This window comes from Oncorhynchus nerka, linkage group LG27, assembly GCF_034236695.1.
Source record: "Oncorhynchus nerka isolate Pitt River linkage group LG27, Oner_Uvic_2.0, whole genome shotgun sequence".
NCBI lineage: Eukaryota > Metazoa > Chordata > Actinopteri > Salmoniformes > Salmonidae > Oncorhynchus > Oncorhynchus nerka.
The window spans coordinates 86,293,986-86,313,985 of record NC_088422.1 but is presented as its reverse complement, the minus strand read 5'-3'; the positions used below and the strand labels follow the sequence as shown (position 1 = coordinate 86,313,985).

Here is a 20,000-nt window from a genome sequence, read left to right as displayed (position 1 = left end):
GACACACATAGCCCAGCAGCTCCCCTGTGCACCCGTTAAAAAGTGTCCCCCAGTTTGTGCCAGGCACAACAGCACCATGGTGATGATAGCTAACACGACTCAGCTCGGTCCATTGTCAAACTTGGCAGAGTAGGAGTCAATCCTATGATAAGGGAATGGAAAGAAGCACACAGCGTTTGATATTTCCCATCTTTTTGAGCGTTTTTGGCAGTGTAAAAACCAGTGGTCTTTGAAATGAACCATTAAAGGGGCAATCAGCAGTAGAAACTAACAATTTTTCTGTTAAAAAAGCTGAGGGATGGGGCTGGAGAGTTGTAATGAATTAAAATCATAAACAGTGCTATGGATGCAAGGACTGACCATCCATGATATCAACATTATAGTTTTAACCATGTTTTAAGGCTATATAGTGTTTGTTTACATTTACATTGTTGACAAACATTGGAGTAAAACAAGCTTATATTTTGGGTTCTGATGGGGTACAACAGTTGGGTACATATCAGTCCAAAAATGGATGTAGCAACTGCTGATTGCCCCTTTAAATGCAAAATGGCTCCCTATGTGTCCACGACTAACTTCTGAGTGGGTTTTTGGCCGGATGCTGAGACAGTTTTCACTTCTTATTCTCTGGCTGTTTTGGAATGGAATGACATCTTCACATCGTTACATAAACAAACAACAGCCATTTGTTTCTCTCAAGTCAATGGATGGCAGCCAGGCAGTCACTGACCCTAGATGGATCCAGTTTTATCTCCTATAGGGAATAGGGATCAAAAGTAGTGCACTATATAGAGAATAAGGATTAAATGTAATGTACTTTGTATGGATGAAACATAATGCACTATATTTTATTTTTATTTTTTATTTTTAATTTATTTTACTAGGCAAGTCAGTTAAGAACAAATTCTTATTTTCAATGATGGCCTAGGAACAGTGGGTTAACTGCCTGTTCAGGGGCAGAACGACAGATCTGTACCTTGTCAGCTCGGGGATTTGAACTTGCAACCTTTCGGTTACTAGTCCAACGCTCTAACCACTAGACTACCCTGCCGCCCCAGGGCTCAAAAGTAGTGCACTCACACAAACAAAAACAAAACACACACACACACACACACACTTAAACACCCGCACACACACCTCACATACCCCTGGATCCACTCTGATGATTTCCATCCCAAAGAAAATATAAAGTGTTTTGCAACTAGCTGAAGGTTAGGATGTAGACAAGTTCATCCGGCGATAAACGACTCTGTTTTTATTATCTTATAATATATAATAATAATAGTCAGTGCCTCTATGTGCTTCATAAACACCTAGACGCTACGCATCAGCCTGCTATGAGCTCATCATGCGTAGACATTCTCCAATTACTGACAATATCCTCCTGATGAAAATAAACGGATTTAATTACAAAGCATTATAATCATCAGATCCCTGTTTTCACATATTACAGTTTATAACAGCTAGAATATAACACTAGTGGTATGTGAGGGAGGAGGACGTGTGTGTGTATGTGTGTATGTGTGTGTATGTATGTTTGTATGTGCGTGTGTATGTGTGTGTGTGTGCATGTGTTTCTGTGTGTGTGTGTGTGTGTGTGTCTGAATGTGTGTGTGTGTGTGTGTGTGTGTGTGTGTGTGTGTGTGTGTGTGTGTGTGTGTGTGTGTGTGTGTGTGTGTGTGTGTGTGTGTGTGTGTGTGTGTGTGTGTGTGTGTCCAGTAGAACAAGGAATTGTTTGAGCTCTATTCATTAAGAGTTCTATCTGAAACATTCTGAATGCTTCACCAAATATACCACAGCCCTCCTGAATGGGTATTTGAACATTTTTTCAAATGTTTTTCCAATGTTACAGGTTGTCTTGGCACAAAGGGAACCACATAACCGGTAGGGCGCTGCTTCCTCACCTGGTACGTCGTTCAGACATCCTAGTACAGGTGTGCTGGGTAGGAACACTCCTCCACTTCTTAGCCTCCACCACCATACCCTCCGCATCCACCAGCCCAAAGCCATACAGGTGACTCACTGAGAGAGAGAGAGGGAGAGAGAGATGAGAAGGAGTTAGACCTGTGTCTAAATGGATGAGTGAAGCTTCTAAAGAGAAAGCTGCCCTAAATGATTACATTCCATCTTTCTGTTTCCCTTTCTTTAATTCCGGGGGAGGGCGGGGGGGAAGCATATCCTGAACTGGTGTAACTACTACACAGCTGATGATGGACTTATACCAAACAGTTAAAATGTTACACCTTCCTCTCCAGGTGAAGTGATGAGAGGTACCAGCCCTAATCAAACACACACACTCACACGTACATACACACACCCACTCAGCTCTACAGTGTGCCTTGTGAGTCAAAGGCGAGCAATTACGTAGAAATCATAAACCTACACGAGTGCTGGAACAGAACAAATGTGTGCAATGGCTGAGGGATCTCTCAATGCTGGGGGATCTCTCAATGCTGGGGGATCTCTGAATGCTGGGGGATCTCTGAATGCTGGGGGATCTCTGAATGCTGGGGGATCTCTGAATGCTGGGGGATCTCTGAATGCTGGGGGATCTCTGAATGCTGGTGGGTCTCTGAATGCTGGGGGATCTCTGAATGCTGGGGGATCTCTGAATGCTGGGGGTCTCTGAATGCTGGGGATCTCTGAATGCTGGGGGATCTCTGAATGCTGGGGGATCTCTGAATGCTGGGGGATCTCTGAATGCTGGGGGATCTCTGAATGCTGGGGGATCTCTGAATGCTGGGGGATCTCTGAATGCTGGGGGATCTCTGAATGCTGGGGGATCTCTGAATGCTGGGGGATCTCTGAATGCTGGCAGGTCTCTCAATGCTGGGGGATCTCTGAATGCTGGCGGGTCTCTGAATGCTGGGGATCTCTGAATGCTGGGGGGTCTCTGAATGCTGGGGATCTCTGAATGCTGGGGGATCTCTGAATGCTGGGGATCTCTGAATGCTGGGGGATCTCTGAATTCTGGGGGATCTCTGAATGCTGGGGGATCTCTGAATTCTGGGGGATCTCTGAATGCTGGGGGATCTCTGAATGCTGGTGGGTCTCTGAATGCTGGGGGATCTCTGAATGCTGGTGGGTCTCTGAATGCTGGGGGATCTCTCAATGCTGGGGGGATCTCTGAATGCTGGGGGATCTCTGAATGCTGGTGGGTCTCTGAATGCTGGGGGATCTCTCAATGCTGGGGGATCTCTGAATGCTGGGGGATCTCTGCTGGGGATCTCTGAATACTGGTGGGTCTCTGAATGCTGGGGGATCTCTCAATGCTGGGGGGATCTCTCAATGCTGGGGGATCTCTCAATGCTGGGGGGATCTCTGAATGCTGGGGGATCTCTGAATGCTGGTGGGTCTCTGAATGCTGGGGGATCTCTCAATGCTGGGGGATCTCTCAATGCTGGGGGATCTCTGAATGCTGGGGGATCTCTGAATGCTGGGGGATCTCTGAATGCTGGGGGATCTCTGCTGGGGATCTCTGAAGGACCAAGTTAACGAACACTGCCATACAGTATAAGACAGCGGAGGCTGGTGGAGGAAAAATGCCTGTCCTCCCCATCTCTCCCTCCACCAGCCTCCACTGGTACAGGAGGAGTCCATTGTACTGTAGCTACCTCTGTGTCCGGCTGCGTTGGTCTTCCAGTCGTTGGCCTTCAGGTGGACAGGCCTGGACGTCTTGACCAGCAGGTGCTGGATATCTCTCCAGCTGACCAATGGGCTGGAACAACATAAATAAATGTGTTGCAGCGTGCCCTGATGAACACGACCCAATACATACAGTTTTCATGACTTAGCTTGTGGTTTGTGCCCAGGTCTTAAGAGAATCACAAAGAAGGCAGTAAGAAATGACAGCTGTTTACCCATATTGTTTTCCTTATACAGTTTGGCCAAAAGTAGAAAACTATAGAAATAAGTCAAATGGATTTGCACAAGCCACTCACAAATAGTTTGACGTTTTACTTAATTTAAATCATTTAGAAGATCAATTCGCTCATTAAAATCTGATGTAGAGCGATCAAATGAAATGTACCCCATTCTGCAGTCGTATCATTGTGTATCATTGTCTAATTGTGTATTAAGCACGTAATTAGAGCAGTAAAAATGCATGTTTTGTCAAACCCGTGATCTACCACGGCTGTCAGCCTGTCAGCATTCAGGGCTCCAACCACTTTATAATTATTAGTATTACGCACATAGTCTATATCCGGGGCTCCACCCACTTTATAATTATTAGTATTCCGCACATAGTCTATATCCGGGGCCCCTCCCACTTTATAATTATTAGTATTACGCACATAGTCTATATCCGGGGCTCCTCCCACTTTATAATTATTAGTATTCCGCACATAGTCTATATCCGGGGCTCCACCCACTTTATAATTATTAGTATTCCGCACATAGTCTATATCCGTGGCTCCTCCCACTTTATAATTATTAGTATTACGCACATAGTCTATATCCGGGGCTCCACCCACTTTATAATTATTAGTATTCCGCACATAGTCTATATCCGGGGCTCCTCCCACTTTATAAATATTATTATTACGCACATAGTCTATATCCGGGGCTCCTCCCACTTTATAATTATTAGTATTCCGCACATAGTCTATATCCGGGGCTCCACCCACTTTATAATTATTAGTATTCCGCACATAGTCTATATCCGGGGCTCCTCCCACTTTATAATTATTAGTATTACGCACATAGTCTATATCCGTGGCTCCTCCCACTTTATAATTATTAGTATTACGCACATAGTCTATATCCGGGGCTCCTCCCACTGTCTAGGAGACAACTATGAGCTACATGACCCAGTAACAGCAGTACGATAGAACACCATTAACACATCTAGTTAGTATTCCATCTATTATTATCTTCAATTATTCTCTGTTATCTACAGACGTGGGAATAGTCTAATAGTCCCTGATCCACAGGTGCAGAGCTACTGAAGGTGTGAACACAAATCACCCCTGCTACTACCTGAGTTCCTCAGCTCAAATGTATGTGTGTGATGCGTGCGTTTGGCGTGCGCGCCAAAACATCCCATGAACCGTTCTCCTAAAAGAATGTGGACCCTGAAAAGGGATGTCCTTCCACAGTAATGAACCAGTTATGAGAAAAACGCCACAATGTTCAGACTCCAGAGTCTGTGCAACGTCAAGATAAGACCTCATTGACAGGACAGATGTCACTGAAAGGTCTAATCAGACAGACGGACGGACGGACAGACGGTAGACAGAAACAAGAAAAGAGGGATGGAGGGATAGGATAGAGAGAGAGATGGAGGGATAGGGTAGAGAGAGAGATGGAGGGATAGGGTAGAGAGAGAGATGGAGGGATAGGGTAGAGAGAGAGATGGAGGGATAGGGTAGAGAGAGAGATGGAGGGATAGGGTAGAGAGAGAGATGGAGGGACAGGGTAGAGAGAGAGATGGAGGGATAGGGTAGAGAGAGAGATGGAGGGATAGGATAAAGAGAGAGATGGAGGGATAGGATAGAGAGAGAGATGGAGGGATAGGGTAGAGAGAGAGATGGAGGGATAGGGTAGAGAGAGAGATGGAGGGATAGGGTAGAGAGAGAGATGGAGGGATAGGATAGAGAGAGAGATGGAGGGATAGGGTAGAGAGAGAGATGGAGGGATAGGGTAGAGAGAGAGATGGAGGGATAGGGTAGAGAGAGAGGGATGGAGGGATAGGGTAGAGAGAGAGATGGAGGGATAGGGTAGAGAGAGAGATGGAGGGATGGAGGGATAGGGTAGAGAGAGAAAGAGGGATGGAGGGATAGGGTAGAGAGAGATGGAGGGATGGAGGGATAGGGTAGAGAGAGAAAGAGGGATGGAGGGATAGGGTAGAGAGAGAAAGAGGGATGGAGGGATAGGGTAGAGAGAGATTGAGGGATAGGGTAGAGAGAGAGATGGAGGGATAGGGTAGAGAGAGAGATGGAGGGATAGGGTAGAGAGAGAAAGAGGGATGGAGGGATAGGGTAGAGAGAGAAAGAGGGATGGAGGGATAGGGTAGAGAGAGAAAGAGGGATGGAGGGATAGGGTAGAGAGAGAGATGGAGGGATAGGGTAGAGAGAGAAAGAGGGATGGAGGGATAGGGTAGAGAGAGAGATGGAGGGATAGGGTAGAGAGAGAGATGGAGGGATAGGGTAGAGAGAGACAGGGATGGGGGATAGGGTAGAGAGAGAGAGGGATAGTGTAGAGAGAGAGAGGGCTGGAGGGATAGGGTAGAGAGAGAAATAGGGATGGAGGGATAGGGTAGAGAGGGAGAGGGATGGGGGATAGGGTAGAGAGAGAGAGGGATGGAGGGATATGGTAGAGAGAGAGGGGGATAGGGTAGAGAGAGAGAGAGGGATGGAGGGATAGTGTAGAGAGAGAGAGGGATGGAGGGATAGTGTAGAGAGAGAGAGGGATGGGGGATAGGGTAGAGAGAGACAGGGATGGGGGATAGGGTAGAGAGAGAGAGAGATGGGGGGGACATGGTAGAGAGAGAGAGGGATGGGGGATAGGGTAGAGAGAGAGAGGGATGGGGGATAGGGTAGAGAGAGAGAGGGATGGGGGATAGGGTAGAGAGAGAGAGATGGGGGATATGATAGAGAGAGAGAGGGATGGGGGATAGGGTAGAGAGAGAGAGGGATGGGGGATAGGGTAGAGAGAGAGAGGATGGAGGGATATGGTAGAGAGAGAGGGGGGATAGGGTAGAGAGAGAGAGAGAGAGGGATGGAGGGATAGTGTAGAGAGAGAGAGGGATGGAGGGATAGTGTAGAGAGAGAGAGGGATAGTGTAGAGAGAGAGAGGGATGGAGGGATAGGGTAGAGAGAGAAATAGGGATGGAGGGATAGGGTAGAGAGGGAGAGGGATGGGGGATAGGGTAGAGAGAGAGAGGGATGGAGGGATATGGTAGAGAGAGAGGGGGATAGGGTAGAGAGAGAGAGAGGGATGGAGGGATAGTGTAGAGAGAGAGAGGGATGGAGGGATAGTGTAGAGAGAGAGAGGGATGGGGGATAGGGTAGAGAGAGACAGGGATGGGGGATAGGGTAGAGAGAGAGAGAGAGATGGGGGACATGGTAGAGAGAGAGAGGGATGGGGGATAGGGTAGAGAGAGAGAGGGATGGGGGATAGGGTAGAGAGAGAGAGGGATGGGGGATAGGGTAGAGAGAGAGAGATGGGGGATATGATAGAGAGAGAGGGATGGAGGGATAGGGTAGAGAGAGAGAGGGATGGAGGGATATGGTAGAGAGAGGGGGGATAGGGTAGAGAGAGAGAGAGAGAGGGATGGAGGGATAGTGTAGAGAGAGAGAGGGATGGAGGGATAGTGTAGAGAGAGAGAGGGATGGGGGATAGGGTAGAGAGAGAGGGATGGGGGATAGGGTAGAGAGAGGGATGGAGGGATATGGTAGAGAGAGAGGGATGGGGGATAGGGTAGAGAGAGAGAGGGATAGTGTAGAGAGAGATAGGGATGGAGGGATAGGGTAGAGAGAGAAAGAGGGATGGAGGGATAGGGTAGAGAGGGAGAGGGATGGGGGATAGGGTAGAGAGAGAGAGGGATGGGGATAGGGTAGAGAGAGAGAGGGATGGGAGATATGGTAGAGAGAGAGGGATGGAGGGATAGGGTAGAGAGAGAGGGATGGAGGGATAGGGTAGAGAGAGAGAGATGGGGGGATATGGTAGAGAGAGAGAGAGGGATGGAGGGATAGTGTAGAGAGAGAGAGGGATGGAGGGATAGTGTAGAGAGAGAGAGGGATGGGGGATAGGGTAGAGAGAGAGGGATGGGGGATAGGGTAGAGAGAGGGATGGAGGGATATGGTAGAGAGAGAGGGATGGGGGATAGGGTAGAGAGAGAGAGGGATAGTGTAGAGAGAGATAGGGATGGAGGGATAGGGTAGAGAGAGAAAGAGGGATGGAGGGATAGGGTAGAGAGGGAGAGGGATGGGGGATAGGGTAGAGAGAGAGAGGGATGGGGATAGGGTAGAGAGAGAGAGGGATGGGAGATATGGTAGAGAGAGAGGGATGGAGGGATAGGGTAGAGAGAGAGGGATGGAGGGATAGGGTAGAGAGAGAGAGATGGGGGATATGGTAGAGAGAGAGGGATGGGGGATAGGGTAGAGAGAGAGAGGGATGGAGGGATATGGTAGAGAGAGAGGGATGGAGGGATATGGTAGAGAGAGAGAGGGGGATAGGGTAGAGAGAGAGAGGGATGGAGGGATATGGTAGAGAGAGAGGGGGGATAGGGTAGAGAGAGAGAGAGGGATGGAGGGATAGTGTAGAGAGAGAGAGGGATGGAGGGATAGTGTAGAGAGAGAGAGGGATGGGGGATAGGGTAGAGAGAGACAGGGATGGGGGATAGGGTAGAGAGAGAGAGAGATGGGGGACATGGTAGAGAGAGAGAGGGATGGGGGATAGGGTAGAGAGAGAGAGGGATGGGGGATAGGTAGAGAGAGAGAGGGATGGGGGATAGGGTAGAGAGAGAGAGATGGGGGATATGATAGAGAGAGAGAGGGATGGGGGATAGGGTAGAGAGAGAGAGGGATGGGGGATAGGGTAGAGAGAGGGATGGAGGGATATGGTAGAGAGAGAGGGGGGATAGGGTAGAGAGAGAGAGAGAGAGGGATGGAGGGATAGTGTAGAGAGAGAGAGGGATGGAGGGATAGTGTAGAGAGAGAGAGGGATAGTGTAGAGAGAGAGAGGGATGGAGGGATAGGGTAGAGAGAGAAATAGGGATGGAGGGATAGGGTAGAGAGGGAGAGGGATGGGGGATAGGGTAGAGAGAGAGAGGGATGGAGGGATATGGTAGAGAGAGGGGGATAGGGTAGAGAGAGAGAGAGGGATGGAGGGATAGTGTAGAGAGAGAGAGGGATGGAGGGATAGTGTAGAGAGAGAGAGGGATGGGGGATAGGGTAGAGAGAGACAGGGATGGGGGATAGGGTAGAGAGAGAGAGAGAGATGGGGGACATGGTAGAGAGAGAGAGGGATGGGGGGATAGGGTAGAGAGAGAGAGGGATGGGGGATAGGGTAGAGAGAGAGAGGGATGGGGGATAGGGTAGAGAGAGAGAGATGGGGGATATGAGAGAGAGAGAGGGATGGAGGGATAGGGTAGAGAGAGAGAGGGATGGAGGGATATGGTAGAGAGAGAGGGGGGATAGGGTAGAGAGAGAGAGAGAGAGGGATGGAGGGATAGTGTAGAGAGAGAGAGGGATGGAGGGATAGTGTAGAGAGAGAGAGGGATGGGGGATAGGGTAGAGAGAGAGGGATGGGGGATAGGGTAGAGAGAGGGATGGAGGGATATGGTAGAGAGAGAGGGATGGGGGATAGGGTAGAGAGAGAGGGATAGTGTAGAGAGAGATAGGGATGGAGGGATAGGGTAGAGAGAGAAAGAGGGATGGAGGGATAGGGTAGAGAGGGAGAGGGATGGGGGATAGGGTAGAGAGAGAGAGGGATGGGGATAGGGTAGAGAGAGAGAGGGATGGGAGATATGGTAGAGAGAGAGGGATGGAGGGATAGGGTAGAGAGAGAGGGATGGAGGGATAGGGTAGAGAGAGAGAGATGGGGGATATGGGAGAGAGAGAGAGGGATGGAGGGATAGTGTAGAGAGAGAGAGGGATGGAGGGATAGTGTAGAGAGAGAGAGGGATGGGGGATAGGGTAGAGAGAGAGGGATGGGGGATAGGGTAGAGAGAGGGATGGAGGGATATGGTAGAGAGAGAGGGATGGGGGATAGGGTAGAGAGAGAGAGGGATAGTGTAGAGAGAGATAGGGATGGAGGGATAGGGTAGAGAGAGAAAGAGGGATGGAGGGATAGGGTAGAGAGGGAGAGGGATGGGGGATAGGGTAGAGAGAGAGAGGGATGGGGATAGGGTAGAGAGAGAGAGGGATGGGAGATATGGTAGAGAGAGAGGGATGGAGGGATAGGGTAGAGAGAGAGGGATGGAGGGATAGGGTAGAGAGAGAGAGATGGGGGGATATGGTAGAGAGAGAGAGGGATGGGGGATAGGGTAGAGAGAGAGAGGGATGGAGGGATATGGTAGAGAGAGAGGGATGGAGGGATATGGTAGAGAGAGAGGGGGGATAGGGTAGAGAGAGAGAGGGATGGAGGGATAGGGTAGAGAGAGAAAGAGGGATGGAGGGATAGGGTAGAGAGGGAGAGGGATGGGGGATAGGGTAGAGAGAGAGGGATGGAGGGATATGGTAGAGAGAGAGGGGGATAGGGTAGAGAGAGAGAGAGGGATGGAGGGATAGTGTAGAGAGAGAGAGGGATGGAGGGATAGTGTAGAGAGAGAGAGGGATGGGGGATAGGGTAGAGAGAGATAGGGATGGGGGATAGGGTAGAGAGAGAGAGGGATAGTGTAGAGAGAGAGAGGGATGGAGGGATAGGGTAGAGAGAGAAAGAGGGATGGAGGGATAGGGTAGAGAGGGAGAGGGATGGGGGATAGGGTAGAGAGAGAGAGGGATGGAGGGATATGGTAGAGAGAGAGGGGGATAGGGTAGAGAGAGAGAGAGGGATGGAGGGATAGTGTAGAGAGAGAGAGGGATGGAGGGATAGTGTAGAGAGAGAGAGGGATGGGGGATAGGGTAGAGAGAGACAGGGATGGGGGATAGGGTAGAGAGAGAGAGAGATGGGGGACATGGTAGAGAGAGAGAGGGATGGGGGATAGGGTAGAGAGAGAGAGGGATGGGGGATAGGGTAGAGAGAGAGAGGGATGGAGGGATATGGTAGAGAGAGAGGGATGGAGGGATAGGGTAGAGAGAGAGAGGGATGGATGGATATGGTAGAGAGAGAGGGGGATAGGGTAGAGAGAGAGAGGGATGAGGGATAGTGTAGAGAGAGAGAGGGATGGGGGATAGGGTAGAGAGAGAGAGGGATGGGGGGATAGGGTAGAGAGAGAGAGGGATGGAGGGATATGGTAGAGAGAGAGGGATGGAGGGATAGGGTAGAGAGAGAGAGGGATGGATGGATATGGTAGAGAGAGAGGGGGGGATAGGGTAGAGAGAGAGAGAGAGAGAGAGGGATGGAGGGATAGTGTAGAGAGAGATAGGGATGGAGGGATAGTCTAGAGAGAGAGAGGAATGGAGGGATAGGGTAGAGAGAGAGGGGTACTGACTTGGCCTCCAGAGTGAGAGCGATGACCCCAGCCACCATGGGAGCCGACACAGAGGTACCAGTGTGGCCATCAGTACATCGCTGCCGCAGGTCTGTGGTCACCTGACAGAAGGGAAAACAACAGAGATTACATCTTATTCACTCATCATCTTTCTTTACATTCATTTCTTCTTGAGTTAGAATGGCTGCCGCAAAGACTGACACTCAGAAATGTGTTCCCTAAACCACACAATGCACTGTACAATCAGTTGCCTGTCGAGACACACAAACTATATCAATACAACATACATTCTATTTACAGTCATATTTACAGTTATTTACAGTAGTGATGACATAATAATGACTAAGTACAGGAACTTGTTTTTTGGCATCTTGGGTTATGTCCTAATACTCTTATGCAGCTTCCTTTTCTTGTTCCCTTTGCCACTACACTCTCACTCACATATGACATTCTCCCAAATCAATAGTAATGGCGGCAAGGAGACGGCAATGAGTGGAGGCTATTTGGGACTCTTGGCGAGGAAAGACCAATTGACTGTTAACTGGATGCCGGAGCAGGGAGCACATAGCCAAGGCTTGTTAAAGTACATGACAGATGGGTGAGGGGAGAAGGGCAGAACCTCGCCGTAAACCCTGCCACCCACCACCAGGAAGAGTAGCTGCTTTTGCAGCGGCTAATGGGGATCCTAATAAATACCAAATACCACCACTGCCCTACCATGTGTACTGGGCTGGGGCCACAGGTTCAGCTTCTGCTCAACTCACTAAATATTATTCTCAATTTGGTCCCTGTAAAACTAACCAGGACACCCACAGTGTGGGTCTAGACCATAGGCAGGGGAGGGGGCAGCGAGAGGTACAGGATCCACATCCCCAGAGGGCTGTATCAAGCATCTTGACAAATATGGCCCCTGAGCCCAGGAGGTCAGAGCCCCACCCAGAGTTATCACACCAGGGCCTTATAAAGGGATAGTTCACCCAAATTACAAAATTGCATATTACATTTAGTTTCTTTACCTTGGAAGCAGTCAATGAGAAACAGCAAGACACACTTGTTGTGTTCACCTATGCCCCTGCCACCAAACCTCTAATATTTGCAGTTTGAGATTATTTGGACCCAATTTTTTTTAACCACGTAATGCTGCACTTTTTGAAGGATACTTCTACTTTGGGATACATTGACTGTTGTAGGTTTGTTAGAAAATGCTTATGTTAGCAGTTAGTGGTAATGGCTATGTATCCCAAGCCTAAATGTGGATTTACGTCTCCTTGTCCCTGGACTGCTTTCAAGTTAAGTAAACACATTTATAAGTTTGTAATTTTAAAGAATTGTAAGCGAGGGATCTCTGAATGCTGGGGGATCTGCTAACTCCCATACGGGAGTTGTACTGGTCTCTCCCGAGCCCATACGGGAGTTGTACTGGTCTCTCCCGAGCCCATACGGGAGTTGTACTGGTCTCTCCCGAGCCCATACGGGAGTTGTACTGGTCTCTCCCGAGCCCATACGGGAGTTGTACTGGTCTCTCCCGAGCCCATACGGGAGTTGCACTGGTCTCTCCCGAGCCCATACGGGAGTTGTACTGGTCTCTCCCGAGCCCATACGGGAGTTGTACTGGTCTCTCCCGAGCCCATACGGGAGTTGTACTGGTCTCTCCCGAGCCCATACGGGAGTTGTACTGGTCTCTCCCGAGCCCATACGGGAGTTGCACTGGTCTCTCCCGAGCCCATACGGGAGTTGTACTGGTCTCTCCCGAGTAGCGATGAGCCAAGGTCGTAATTCGGGGAGAATTAATATTTTTTTAAATACACTTGAGGCCATACCACCCTGAACACGCCTGATATTTTCTGATCTCAGTAGCTCCGCAGAGTCGGGCCTGGTTAGTACTTGGATGGGAGACAGCCTGGAATACCTGGTGCTGTAAACTAAAATAAATAGAAATAAAAACTCTAGCCTATGCCTCCACCAATCCACTACTTTCAGATTTGTGGAATGTAGTGAATGCAACCCTGACATTTAATTTAACTAGCATCCATCAATATAGCATATCTATCTTTTGTCCAAGTTTCCACCCACAAAATACTCAAAATACTCATCTGTTTTATCTCTACCTGTAAGCCAGCAAAACATTTGAATTTTATGAAAATTCAATGAACTACTTACAGGGCCTTCAGAAAGTATTCATACCCCTTGACTAATTCCACATTTTGATGTTACAGCCTGAATTCAAAATGTATTTAATCATTATTTTCCCTTACCCATCTACAAACAATACCCCATAATGACAAAGTGAAAACACGTTTTTAGACATTTTGGGCCTGGTTAGTACTTGGATGGGAGACGGCATGGGAATACCAGGTTGCATCAGCAAAACATATATATTTATATCTAATAATTGTTTTGCAAATGAAAATGAAATTCAGAAATATCTCATTTACATACAGTACCAGTCAAAAGATTGGTCACAACTACTCATTCAAAGGTTTTTCGTGATTTTTACAATTTTATCAAAATGTATTTTATATATGAGATTCTTTAAAGTAGCCACCCTTTGCCTTGATGACAGCTTTGCACACTCTTGGTATTCTCTCAACCAGCTTCATGAGGTAGTCACCTGGAATTAATTTCAATTAACAAGTGTGCCTTGTTAAAAGTGAATTTGTGGAATTGCGCTCCTTCTTAACCTTCTTAATCTTGGTAAGCACCCCCAGTGTATATTTGGCCTTGTGTTTTAGGTTATTGTCCTTAATTTGTCTCCAGTGTCTGTTGGAAAGCAGACTGAAAAAGGTTTTCCTCTAGGATTTTGCCTGTGCCTAGCTCTATTCCGTTTATTTGTATCCTATAAAATCCATAGTCCTTGGTGATGACAAGCAGACCCATAACATGATGCAGCCACCACCATGCTGTAAAATATGAAGAGTGGTACTCAGTGACGTGTGCTGGATTTGCCCAAAACATAACACTTAGTATTCAGGACATAAAGTTAATTTCTTAGCCAATTTTTTGGCAGTTTTACTTTAGTACCTTATTCCAAACAGGATGCATGTTTTGGAATATTTTTTATTCTGTACAGGTTTCCTTCTATTCACTCTGTCATTTAGGTTAGTATTGTGGAGTAACTACAATGTTGTTAATCCATCCTCAGTTTTCTCTTATCCCAGCCATTTAAACTCTGTGACTGTTTTAAAGTCACCAATGGCCTCATGGTGAAATCCCTGAGCGGTTTCCTTCCTCTCCGGCAGCTGAGTTAGGAAGGACGCCTGTGTCTTTGTTGTGACTGGGTGTATTGATATACCATCCAATGTGTTATTAATAACTTCACAATGCTCAAAGGGCTATTGAATGTCTGCTTTTTAAACCCATCTACCAATAAGTACCCTTCTTTGTGAAGCATTAGAAAACCCTGGTCTTAATGGTTGAATCTGTTTGAATCTGTTTGAAATGCACTTCTCAGCTGAGGGACCTTACAGATAATTGTATGTGTGTGATACTGAGATGAAGCAGTCATTAAAACTCTTCTTAAACACTATTATTGCACAGAGACTGAGTCCATGCAACGTATGTGACTTGGTCAGCAGGCCTCTCCTCTGTCAAGCACAAGCCTGGCTAAATATTATCCTAGTCCAGTAGCAACCTTTCCTCATTAAAATGGATGGTGGATATTTGTTAAAAAGAGCAACACAAACAGCACATTTGAGCTGTGTCCAAGTTGTTGACGCTGTCATAATTCCAGTAAGGGGAGGCCATCTCTGTGTAGTTGGGGGAAAACAGTGTGTAGTTGATGGATGTGGCATGTCTGTGCTTTGGCAACGCTTCACCATTCCCTTATCCCAGAGGACATCAAAAACATGATATGGGGATGGGGATTGTGTGTGTGTGTGTGTGTGTGTGTGTGTGTGTGTGTGTGTGTGTGTGTGTGTGTGTGTGTGTGTGTGTGTGTGTGTGTGTGTGTGTGTGTGTGTGTGTGTGTGTGTGTTTATGAATGCCAGAATGAATGATAGCATGTTTCTGAAAGAGAGTGAGAGTGTGTGTGCATGTGTTTGAGTCTGGCCACTGAACTGTATCATAGCAGTCTGAATGTTAATCTGCTTAGATGTAAATGTACATATGACAGAATGAAGGATGCCATAATAATGTGTACTAGCGTTCCTTGGCTTTTATGGTTTGTAACCCTGCAACTAAACAGCTTTCCTTCCATGGCAAAGCAGACAAAGGCACACTTGATTTAAACATCAACACTCCCTCAAAACGCAACTATTTTCCTTCTGTAAAACTTGCCACGAAGAGCAGACCTCCAAGTACTAGGGCTTGCACTCACACACAAGCACGCACGCACGCACGCACGCACGCACGCACGCACGCACGCACACACACACACACACACACACTTACTATCTTCCTGTCATAGAACTCCCCGCTGCTGTAGGTGGTGGCCAGTGTGGAGGAGCAGACCTCCAGGTACCAGGGCTTGTTGCCGTTCTCTGTGGTGCTGGAGATGGAGATGGTGTAGATGCTGTTGGTGTAGCCATCACATGAACAGTGGTCGCCCTGGCGACCACCATTCCCCGACGCCCAAACAAAGATGGATCCCAGACCCTTCCGGCCCTATTTGAGAGGGAGAGAATGACAGATGTGAACTAAGATGGAGCCCAGACCCTTCCGGCCCTATTTGAGAGGGAGAGAGGGACAGATGTGAACTAAGATGGAGCCCAGACCCTTTAGGGCCCTGTTTGAGAGGAAGAGAGGGACAGATGTGAACTAAGATAGAGCCCAGACCCTTTAGGGCCCTGTTTGAGAGGGAGAGAGGGACAGATGTGAACTAAGATAGGAACCTAAAGGGTCTGGGCTCTGTTTGAGAGGGAGAGAGGGACAGATGTGAACTAAGACCGAGCCCAGACCCTTCCGGCCCTATTTGAGAGGGAGAGAGAGACAGATGTGAACTAAGATGGAGCCCAGACCCTTTAGGGCCCTGTTTGAGAGGAAGAGAGGGACAGATGTGAACTAAGATAGAGCCCAGACCCTTTAGGGCCCTGTTTGAGAGGGAGAGAGGAACAGATGTGAACTAAGATAGAGCCCAGACCCTTTAGGGCCCTGTTTGAGAGGGAGAGAGGGACAGATGTGAACAACTGAGCCAAACAGAGAAGATCAAGCTGGTTACTCATCCATCATAGTTGTTGAGAAATACAACTTGAAAAGAAGATACCCGAGTCTGCACAGTTTGGTTCAGCACGATCGTGTGAAAAGCATATCAGCAGACATTGAAAGTTGATTTGAAAAATACGTCTTTCTCGTTAAAACTATCTCCATTGTAGATGGGCTTCGTACATCCCCTCAAAAACACTTTTCTCTTCGTTATGTAATGTGCTCTTAGCGCTCCACCACTCCACAATGCAATCCGTTTTTCAACAGAGTTGAGGCCCAGTTCAATACCACACAGCAATAAGGACCATTTGACTTTGTACTTCTGGGGGCGCTAAACAAGTGGAATTGCATTTCCTTATTCGTTTCATTTGAGTGACTCGGTTAAGTAGATTGATTTGCTCCAAAATACGTTTTGAAATCAAGTGCCTCATATTGAGATCCTGTTACTGTCTAATCTAATTTGAGTGATGCAGTTCTGTACACTGATTTCAAAAGGTATTTTGGGCAAATCATGTTCCTCAAAGGATGATATTCATGACGTTTTCTGATCAAAAGTTCCTCTGGTCAGGAGTAGTGCACTACATGGGATACAGGGTGTAATTTGAGTTGCTCAAGTCAAAAGTAGTACACTAGGAAGTGTACTTGACCCTATCCCCCCCCCTCCTCTCTTCTCCAGACCATTTCCGGAGACCTTCTCCCTTACCTCACCTCGCTCATCAACTCATCCCTGACCGCTGGCTACGTCCCTTCCGTCTTCAAGAGAGCGAGAGTTGCACCCCTTCTGAAAAAACCTACACTCGATCCCTCCGATGTCAACAACTACAGACCAGTATCCCTTCTTTCTTTTCTCTCCAAAACTCTTGAACGTGCCGTCCTTGGCCAGCTCTCCCGCTATCTCTCTCAGAATGACCTTCTTGATCCAAATCAGTCAGGTTTCAAGACTAGTCATTCAACTGAGACTGCTCTTCTCTGTATCACGGAGGTGCTCCGCACTGCTAAAGCTAACTCTCTCTCCTCTGCTCTCATCCTTCTAGACCTATCGGCTGCCTTCGATACTGTGAACCATCAGATCCTCCTCTCCACCCTCTCCGAGTTGGGCATCTCCGGCGCGGCCCACGCTTGATTGCGTCCTACCTGACAGGTCGCTCCTACCAGGTGGCGTGGCGAGAATCCGTCTCCACACCACGTGCTCTCACCACTGGTGTCCCCCAGGGCTCTGTTCTAGGCCCTCTCCTATTCTCGCTATACACCAAGTCACTTGGCTCTGTCATAACCTCACATGGTCTCTCCTATCATTGCTATGCAGACGACACACAATTAATCTTCTCCTTTCCCCCTTCTGATGACCAGGTGGCGAATCGCATCTCTGCATGTCTGGCAGACATATCAGTGTGGATGACGGATCACCACCTCAAGCTGAACCTCGGCAAGACGGAGCTGCTCTTCCTCCCGGGGAAGGACTGCCCGTTCCATGATCTTGCCATCACGGTTGACAACTCCATTGTGTCCTCCTCCCAGAGCGCTAAGAACCTTGGCGTGATCCTGGACAACACCCTGTCGTTCTCAACTAACATCAAGGCGGTGGCCCGTTCCTGTAGGTTCATGCTCTACAACATCCGCAGAGTACGACCCTGCCTCACACAGGAAGCGGCGCAGGTCCTAATCCAGGCACTTGTCATCTCCCGTCTGGATTACTGCAACTCGCTGTTGGCTGGGCTCCCTGCCTGTGCCATTAAACCCCAAAACTCATCCAGAACGCCGCAGCCCGTCTGGTGTTCAACCTTCCCAAGTTCTCTCACGTCACCCCGCTCCTCCGCTCCCTCCACTGGCTTCCAGTTGAAGCTCGCATCCGCTACAAGACCATGGTGCTTGCCTACGGAGCTGTGAGGGGAACGGCACCTCAGTACCTCCAGGCTCTGATCAGGCCCTACACCCAAACAAGGGCACTGCGTTCATCCACCTCTGGCCTGCTCGCCTCCCTACCACTGAGGAAGTACAGTTCCCGCTCAGCCCAGTCAAAACTGTTCGCTGCTCTGGCCCCCCAATGGTGGAACAAACTCCCTCACGACGCCAGGACAGCGGTGTCAATCACCACCTTCCGGAGACACCTGAAACCCCACCTCTTTAAGGAATACCTAGGATAGGATAAAGTAATCCCTCTCACCCCCCCTCCCCCTTAAAAGATTTAGATGCACTACTGTTCCACTGGATGTCATAAGGTGAATGCACCAATTTGTAAGTCGCTCTGGATAAGAGCGTCTGCTAAATGACTTAAATGTAAATGTAAATGGAATGGAGGGTGTCATTGAAACACTCATGTAATAAAGTAGTGCACTACAATTGGGTTTCATTTGATCAAATGTTTGGTCTAAAGTAGTGCACTATATGGCCCAAAGGGGGTTATCAGTAGTGCACTATATGGCCCAAAGGGGGTCATCAGTAGTGCACTATATGGCTCAAAGGGGGTCATCAGTAGTGCACTATATGGCCCAAAGGGGGTCATCAGTAGTGCACTATATGGCCCAAAGGGGGTCATCAGTAGTGCACTATATGGCCCAGGGAATGGGGTGTCATGGACAGTAGTGTAGTGCACTATATGGCCCAGGGAATGGGGTGTCATGGACAGTAGTGGCCCAGGGAATGGGGTGTCATGGACTAGTGTAGTGCACTATGGCCCAGGGAATGGGGTGTCATGGACAGTAGTGTAGTGCACTATATGGCCCAGGGAATGGGGTGTCATGGACAGTAGTGTAGTGCACTATATGGCCCAGGGAATGGGGTGTCATGGACAGTAGTGTAGTGCACTATATGGCCCAGGGAATGGGGTGTCATGGACAGTAGTGTAGTGCACTATATGGCCCATGGACAGTAGGAATGGGGTGTCATGGACAGTAGTGTAGTGCACTATATGGCCCAGGGAATGGGGTGTCATGGACAGTAGTGTAGTGCACTATATGGCCCAGGGAATGGGGTGTCATGGACAGTAGTGTAGTGCACTATATGGCCCAGGGAATGGGGTGTCATGGACAGTAGTGTAGTGCACTATATGGCCCAGGGAATGGGGTGTCATGGACAGTAGCGCTACAAGACCATGGTGCTTGCCTACGGAGCTGTGAGGGGAACGGCACCTCAGTACCTCCAGGCTCTGATCAGGCCCTACACCCAAACAAGGGCACTGCGTTCATCCACCTCTGGCCTGCTCGCCTCCCTACCACTGAGGAAGTACAGTTCCCGCTCAGCCCAGTCAAAACTGTTCGCTGCTCTGGCCCCCCAATGGTGGAACAAACTCCCTCACGACGCCAGGACAGCGGAGTCAATCACCACCTTCCGGAGACACCTGAAACCCCACCTCTTTAAGGAATACCTAGGATAGGATAAAGTAATCCTTCTCACCCCCCCTTAAAAGACCTAGATGCACTATTGTAAAGTGGCTGTTCCACTGGATGTCATAAGGTGAAAGCACCAATTTGTAAGTCGCTCTGGATAAGAGCGTCTGCTAAATGACTTAAATGTAAATGTAAATGTAGTGTAGTGCGCTACATTGGGCAATACATAGGGTGTGATTAGCTATAAACTAGGTTTCCATCCAATTGTCAACAGATTTTCATGTGAATATTCTAAAATCCACATTAAGAAAATATGCGCATTTTCCCACCAGTGGTGTGTTTCCACCAAAGAATCTGTGAGTTATGAGTTCGTGTGCACAACATTTACTTTTGCTTAAGTTTTCAGGTATCCGATAAACATCTCAAGTTCAATGTGT

At 48.3% G+C, this 20,000-nt stretch overlaps 1 protein-coding gene across 2 annotated transcripts in view; it reads right to left on the bottom strand.

Moving 5' to 3' along the window:
• The window catches only part of LOC115126718 (proprotein convertase subtilisin/kexin type 6-like), an 84,562-nt gene that overhangs the window by 35,659 nt on the left and 28,903 nt on the right, over nucleotides 1-20,000 (bottom strand). For both annotated transcript variants that reach the window (XM_065012199.1, XM_065012200.1), the window contains 4 exons: nucleotides 15,488-15,700; nucleotides 11,099-11,199; nucleotides 3,615-3,718; nucleotides 1,905-2,022 (listed from right to left, as the gene is read on the bottom strand). In XM_065012199.1, the coding sequence (XP_064868271.1) occupies nucleotides 1,905-2,022; nucleotides 3,615-3,718; nucleotides 11,099-11,199; nucleotides 15,488-15,700 (536 nt within the window). The remainder of the gene's footprint in view (nucleotides 1-1,904; nucleotides 2,023-3,614; nucleotides 3,719-11,098; nucleotides 11,200-15,487; nucleotides 15,701-20,000) is intronic.